Genomic DNA, 7,583 nt, shown 5'->3' on the forward strand with positions numbered 1-7,583 from the left:
CCATCAGAGAATTCTTTCGTAGTTCATGTGTTGTCAAGGGTGATGGGTGGTGTTGATGCTTGTTTGCTTGTTGTGTGTCGTTGGTCACCTCTACTCTCTTTATTTTCTAATTTTTCTTTTTCTGTATGTGTGCATCCTCAATGTCTCAACTAGCTCCAGATATTGTATCGTTGTGATGACGACATGGAATTGGTATCATCTTGATTTTAATATATTACCCTTTGTCGGGAAAATATATTGCTTTCCCTTCCTCAGCCAGCACACCGCACATGCAAGTAACATCATGTTGCTAGCTGCAATTTGAGTACGGGGCACAACTTTAGACATAGTGGTATGCAATTATAGTTGTGTGCTTGACTGAAATTTATATATAAATAAAATGAAGCAACTCAAAAGTAGAAGACCGAGGTAATAAACAGACCAATGGTTTACCTTAAAAGAAGCAAGTACCACATATTTTCGACTGTTTGAAACATACTTAGTGTTCACACCACATCTCCACACAGGAAGACTTGGTGACCCTAGCGCCAGCTGCCATGTTCTTGACAAATGATGAGGTCAAACCAGAGTCCTGGTACACCACAGTACATATGATGAAGTACAAATACATAATGTGTGGTACAAAGCAGACCATCCATCAGCTTTGATCAGCAGGGTCATATGGGTAGATTGGGTAGGGTAGGAAAGAGGCAAGAGCAATGGCAAGTCTGTTCCATGTATCCGATCAGATGCTCCGTTGTCACCGTGTCTTCTTCAGCCATCTTCTTCATGTGCTCCTTCATCAGCACCAAGCTACTGTTAGCCTTTGCCACGTGTTCCATCATCACTCTTTCAACCTCAGCAATTTCAGGGCTAATTAGTGCACGCAGCTCATCCCAAAACTTCGCCTGTGCACTTAGCAGGTCATACTGAGAATGATATTTTGCAAATATCATACATTCTTCCCTCGATGCCTCAAACTCAGCCAACTTAGTTTCATAATACTCATGCACTTCCTGCACCGGCAGGTTAATTGAGATGAGAACTTGTGATATGTATAATCCACATCTAGCAAAACAAAACCTCTTCTATATACACCAAATTATACAACTGCGTAGCACTTGAATTTTTAATGTTCATCACCAACCAGATGAAAATCCTGTGGTTTATAGGACGTTGGTAGGTTGAGTCGTTTTAGAATGGGGGATGTAAACATAACATAAGAAGTTCCAACAATGATAGCCTCCATCACTATGTATTAACAATAATGTGCTCAAAATTTGGAAAAAAAAATAATGTGCGGCAATTTTATGTCAATGCCACTAGTCGCACCTGGAATTCTGGTTATGCCAATACTTAGGTCTAATTATCAAAATTTCATTATTCCCTTGAAACTTCTTACATCTTCCAAGATTAGGGACAAGGCCAATAATGAAAAGAGAAGGTTGCCTTTTTGCCAAAAAATGCTAACAGGTGGAGCCAGTAAACCGGTTTGAAGGATGGTAACGGCCCAAAAGCAAAGGCGGTGGCAAAAAGGAATGGCAGTGTCATAAATGGCTGAAAAGCAAAATCGTCCTACTATATCCAAGTATTAAAAGTATAACCTGAACACTTGCATGTCTCAACTATAAACTATCATTGAACATACAACTTGAGCACACCTACAATTCTAAGTACAGGTATTTCTTTAAGATGCGCGTTGGGATATAAGTGATGTGGGTATAGGCAAACGAACAACCAACAATGGAGTGTGAGGGACGGCCGTTAATGATTTAGAGACAATATAAGCTGATGTGGACTGGCGAGACAGACAACTATTGTTTCTACTATACGAGAAAACAAAGAAAGCAATAGTCCACAATGCAACACCTAGTGAAAGTACAACGGACAAAAGAATCAGAACCTGACACAATGGTGCATGGAGGTTGATAAGATTGCCTTCAAAATTTTCCGCACATTGAGGGCACTGGTTAGAAAGATAAATATGCATCCATAAGTAGAGAAATCTCAGGTTCCCATGATTTGATTCATGAATGTAAGTTAATATGAAGTACATTCAGAATCTGGCATGTTACCTTCAGATTCTCATTCCTTGAAAGCTGATCCCTGAGCCACCTTATTAGGCACGACCAGCCGTAGACATGCCCGCAAGGAATACAACTGCAAGTTGGAGATGGGAGATGATCTAGAGAACACAACCCTGTCTATGGATACTGAATAAAATCTAGTAACCCCAAGACAAGGAAAATGGAAAACCTCTGATCTGGTCACCAAATGAAAGTAAGCACCATGAAAGGTCCAGAAAAGACTGCCCTCCTACACTATATGATCATTTGGTGCCACATCCTCAGCATCCTCAACCCAAACCCGCCTAATATGCATACACAGTGATCACCTAGCTCAATCATGTCAAATGGATAATGAATTCATGATCTGGAATAATTCAACAATGGATTGCAACTATGCCTATAACAATTGTCTAGTTGATGGCGAGAAGGAAACATTCTTACTAATTCAATCGCTATACCTAACCTATCATAAACTTAAATCTTAACATTACTCAAAACACAAGCGTTATTCCTCTCGGTGAGAAAAAAAAAGGATCAGAAACAATGGATTGTTAAAGCTGGTGCATGATCTTAAAAAATCAGCTGCATCCACTAGGAGTAGTTGTAATGATCCCAAGTGGTGGCTACTGCATGTATATATTGTCATGATAAAATTCGAATCCCAACATGGAGATGGTATTAATCAAAGCAGGACATAACTGAAGTTATTTCAGCGAGCTAGCATATGAGGCTCACTTTCAGCACAGTATCATGGAATAAGACGTCAGTTAAGTAGCATATACCCAAAAAAATCAACAGTGGAAACCATATTCCTCACCAGATGTGATGCTCGTCCGTGGAGGTCCACGGTTCCATGCAGATAGAGCAGGTTGGCCGTGCTGGTGCCTTAGCATCAATGCCTTTCCCCCCTTCAGCTGAAGCCTCCATGTTCGCACTCACCAGCATCCTATTTGCTTCTTTGTTGGAGATGTTCGCATTATATTCACCAAAGTAGCTACTTTCTCTGTATGAGCCATCGGTCTCCTCGCCCGAACCAGATACAGTATGATTTAACTCATTGCCTCTGCCACCCCGTTCACTAGCTTCCACGGCATGGTGACAAGGCCCCTCTCTGACCATAATTTCGACATTGGCAATCTCATCCCTACCTTCCATACCAGGTGCTGGTATGGACGAGAACACGCACGACACACAAATCATCAGCTGAGGGCAATTCTGCTCCATGAACACTATCATATCCTTTGGCACCATCTTTTCTTGTTCAGCCATCTTCTTCAATCGCTCCTTCATTAACATCACGTTGGCCTTAGCCATTGTCAACTTTTTGTTTACTATTCTCTCCATCTGAGCAACCCGTTCTCTAAACCATTGTTGAATCTCAATACACGTTGCCCTTACTGCAACAAATATATGTTCGTAAAACGCTTTAATTTCCTGCAGTTCAGGTCAATTGAGCAAAAGAAGAATTTATGAGATGTAATCAACATTAAAACTAAAGAAGCCCCCTAACAACGATACTAGTTATAGTAATAAAAACCTTAAGGTGGATACTGCTACAGTTGATTATATGTTTATAACATTTTTTCCGATGTCTGGTTACCCATTCAGTAGGACCTAATATAAAGTAATTTACTACATGATTACTACTATGCACTCCCTCCGTAAATAAATATAAGAGTGTTTAGATCACTAAAGTAGTGATCTATACGCTCTTATATTTCTTTACAGTGGGAGTACTAACTAGTAAGGGTGAACATGTTCAAATGCAATATCATCCATAAGGATGGTTTTAGAAGACATCCAGAATGAAAAGGATGAACCTAAGTGCTTCACTTTGTTAGTGAATCTAAAGTCAACAGAGAACAAACTGTTAATGATGAATAGATCGACAAGTCATTTCAGGCCAGCATAATAGGACAAAAGTGCCACAACTCTATGGGCAAATAAAGATATAATAGTTTTCCACCAGGCTTAACAAAAATGATTGCTTTTGCAATAACCATCATGCATCCTTGTTTTTCCCAGAAGGGTTATGGACATAAAAATTTGGTGTCTCGTGTTGACCTATTTTTTTTTGTTTTCTTGTCGGATTTTAGCAGCAATGAGACTAACCAAGGTGATGGTGGAAAAAACTAATGTTTCTACTATTGGAAAGCCACAAAAGATAGCACTTAACGTGAAAAGGTTCTAAGAGATTTTGCAGCGCTCCACCTTACCACACTAAAGCTAAGGCAATATTAAAATCTGAGCAATTGACTGATAGGCCATTGTTAAAATTAAATGGCCATCAATGGTCAACTTCTGAACATGGTCCAAATTGATGATTTTTCATTATGTTTTAGATATTTACTCATGGATAATTAACTGTAAATTTCAAACAACTCATATTCAGAAGTACATAGGTAATGTTTCAATTTATTTTTTGAAATAGATTATCTACATATCCAGATTAAATTGCTCAATAAGTCAGATATATTGAATTAACCAGCAAATTCTAAAATTAATACTAACTTTCAAAGTACCAAATATATGTGTTTCTTTAATATGTAAAGGTTTAAATTGGAATGGGGTATCATTTTGTTGCCAAATTGTACTCATGCAAGACCCGAATTGTGAGAAAGAAATAGGGCGAAATGGATGCTATTGATTCTAGTGAATTATTTGTTTCCGTTCCCAGTATCTTGATTCTATGTAATTTTTCGCTATTAGTGGGGGTTGAATATGAAAAGATACTATTATTACTTATAGAATTGAACCAAAAGGTCCGGTTATCTCATAAAAGGTAAGAAAAATATCGTCATATATATAGATCAACATAAACCAACATCCTACATCTAAAGTGGATGTCTTTAAAAACAAACTCGACACATCTATAGATGTACAGCGGATGAAAGAAACAGAACCTCAGGACTGCAGCAACCCTCCAACATGTTTTCTGGTGCGTAGAGGTTGATTATAAGCTTCTCCTCAAATTGTTTGCCACACTGAGGGCACTGGTTAGAAATATCAACAGTCATGGATAAGTTGAGAATTTCCATTCAGATATCGGATATATATCTTTGATATAGTCTGTTCACTGAGTATATGCAGACCCACTCACGGTACCTTGGCACTATTCTGGCCAGAACGACCCAGCAACGTCTCCATACAAGATCTGCCGTACACATGCCCACAAGGAATACAACTGCATTTAGAGATAGATGATGATTAGTATTCCAAAAGTATCACTAGCCTCATATAGTTAGAATACAAGCCATGCATATGTATGTAGCGTGAGTGCATCTATTTAACATGAATAATAGAAACTAATATCCGATGCTATAGCGGAAGCTAAACCATTTAACGGATTTAGAAAAAAAATATGACCATAAACAAGGAATATTCAGATGAAACATAGATCCACAAGCTCATAAATATTTATTGTGGTCGGGTGTTCAGTGAAGGGCCAGAGTCCTGATTAGAGCCCTCATGCCAAGATGCACCTTCCAGCTAAGCAGACATCTCTAAGACACCGAATTAGAACTGGCAAGGGGCACGGCGTTCACGCTGGTTTACTGATTAGGTCTTGACTCGAGCTGCCGTTTGATGGAAAACGGCACAGCTTCTTTTCTGGCGATTTGACAAGCAAAATTTCAAATGGCAGCGCTAAGCTCCTCCGACTGCTGTGGATTTTAGAGGAGGTTATCAGCCCTTTTGCGCTTGTGGCTGCAATAGCCGTAGAAATTACGTCATTGTAGCGAAAACTCATGTAGAAGGCTATTGTGGCGCTATAGCCCACTAATTTTTTTTCAAGCATAGAAGAGAAAGAATCGCACGAGAATAGCATTGCACGCAGTGGACCACTGGCGGAGCTACGGCTGGTGCTTGCAGGGGTCATGCCCCTCGCCCCCAATCTTGGTTAAAATTGTGAAGGGAAAGTTTTTGAGGTCCTGAGATTGGAGAAAATATAGTATTTGGCCCTCCCAAATATCTGTATTTTGTGATTCGCCCCCCAGAAGATCTTGGCTAGCTCCGCCACTGCAGTGGACTATACAAAGGGAATGCAATTCTCTTCAATATCAGATTAGCAGTGGTGTATGGACCTGGCAAAATCAGATCTCATGCCATATCTAATCTTCTTCTGTATCTAATTAGCCAGTGCAAAACAAATACGATACTGTGCTGATAAGCCCCAATCCAAAAGGAAGCCAGCGTGATGGTACTAGGACCATGTCCCCCGCAGAAAAACCAAGAAACCCTAGGCCCCAACAGAGACGCAACATCACCGCCGGAAAAAAGAAGCAGCAGCGAAATTGCACTAGGCCGTGGGAGTGGATGCCCTCGCTCGCTCACCACATGCGATGAGGGCCGTCGCTGCTCCAGGACTCCGTGCAGGCGGGGCAGATGGTCGCCGGCGACGGCGTCGCCTTGGCCTCACCGACGGACACTGCTTGGTTTGCCTCGACAGCTCCGATGTCTCCCGCTGCGCCGGTGGTGTCCGCGGCGTGCGGACGCGGCGCCTTGATGTCGGCGATCTGCTCCCTACCAGATGTGGGCGGCGGGGACGACATTGGAGGGAGGCGGAGGAGTAACGGAGAAAAGGGTGTTTTGGGGCCTGGTCGAATTCGGGAGGAGGGAGGGTGGAGTGGGGTTTCTTCTTTTGACGGGATGGACTGGAGTGGGGTTAGGTCAACTACACGGGGGCGGCTCCGTATCGGCTCATATGTGTGCGTTCCTGTGGGCTTATTTTTCAGACCAAAAATCCTTTTCAATGGGCTCCCTGCTCCTATATTATGTGGATGGCCCATTCCCCTAATTTGAAGAAATGAATTCTCAAAAAATTGAAGAAACAAGGAACTTTGTCCACCGCCATGTAGGACTGGGCCTATATGCACGTGAGATTTCTCGTGTCTCTATCATCTTCATTCTAAGCCTGACCCATACCCCTCCAACCGCACGCCCTCGCCGCAGTGTTCCCCTACTCACTACTGCATTTGCTTTGTCACTGCCACGTCCCCTCACACCCCGCCCCTGGTTCATTATCTGGATTCGTCTGGCCCAACTATGGCGGCTCAAGCCCTCTCACCATGATCCGATCTCATCGACAATGTCTCGATCCCACTGGATACATCCCAAAGTCGTCCTCCACTGCTCCCCTCGCCACAAACACCACATGTTTAGTCTCTTCCGTGCTTTGATGCTCCTCGAGTTCGTCCGTCTGGATGTAATCGACGGAGCTCTGGCGTAGATTCCTGCCATCTCTTTGGGGCGGTGAGGTTATGGTTTCTCGTCTTGTGGCGAGCACTAGTAGAAAACAGGGCTTTGGTTGGAGCCTGCCAAGCCCATTAGTCCCGGTTCAGTAAAGAACCAGGACCCATGGGGGCATACGTCCTGGTTCATGCGCGCAGGGGCCCGGCCGGGCCTCGGGAGGCATTTGTCCCGGTTTATGTGGACCCATTTGTCCCAGTTCTAGGCACGAACCGGGACCAATGGGCCTCGCTCCTGGCCCACAGCCATTGGTCCCGGTTCGTGCCTAGAATCGGGACAGAAGGGCGG

General features: G+C 42.7%; 1 protein-coding gene across 1 annotated transcript; it reads right to left on the bottom strand.

The window, feature by feature from the left end:
• Positions 1-409: 409 nt before the first annotated feature.
• On the bottom strand, positions 410-6,717 carry LOC125506412 (uncharacterized). Its single transcript, XM_048671229.2, has 7 exons — positions 6,381-6,717; positions 5,154-5,232; positions 4,952-5,041; positions 2,866-3,482; positions 2,055-2,139; positions 1,883-1,945; positions 410-995 (listed from the first exon to the last, which is right to left on the bottom strand). The coding sequence occupies exons 1-7, from the start codon at positions 6,596-6,598 to the stop codon at positions 657-659; spliced, it is 1,491 nt and encodes a 496-aa protein (XP_048527186.2). The 5' UTR covers positions 6,599-6,717; the 3' UTR covers positions 410-656.
• Between the last annotated feature and the right edge of the window lie 866 nt (positions 6,718-7,583).

Source organism: Triticum urartu, chromosome 5A, assembly GCF_056163025.1.
Source record: "Triticum urartu cultivar PI428250 chromosome 5A, HENAU_Tu73, whole genome shotgun sequence".
NCBI lineage: Eukaryota > Viridiplantae > Streptophyta > Magnoliopsida > Poales > Poaceae > Triticum > Triticum urartu.

Coding starts and splice junctions, on each gene's coding strand:
- LOC125506412 (XM_048671229.2), bottom strand. CDS start 6,598: ATGTCGTCCCCGCCGCCCACATCTGGTAGGGAGCAGATCGCCGACATC. Junction 3,483..4,951: donor AGGGTTGCTGCAGTCCTGAG/GTTCTGTTTCTT, acceptor CCTGAACTGCAG/GAAATTAAAGCGTTTTACGA. Junction 996..1,882: donor TCCATGCACCATTGTGTCAG/GTTCTGATTCTT, acceptor CTGCCGGTGCAG/GAAGTGCATGAGTATTATGA.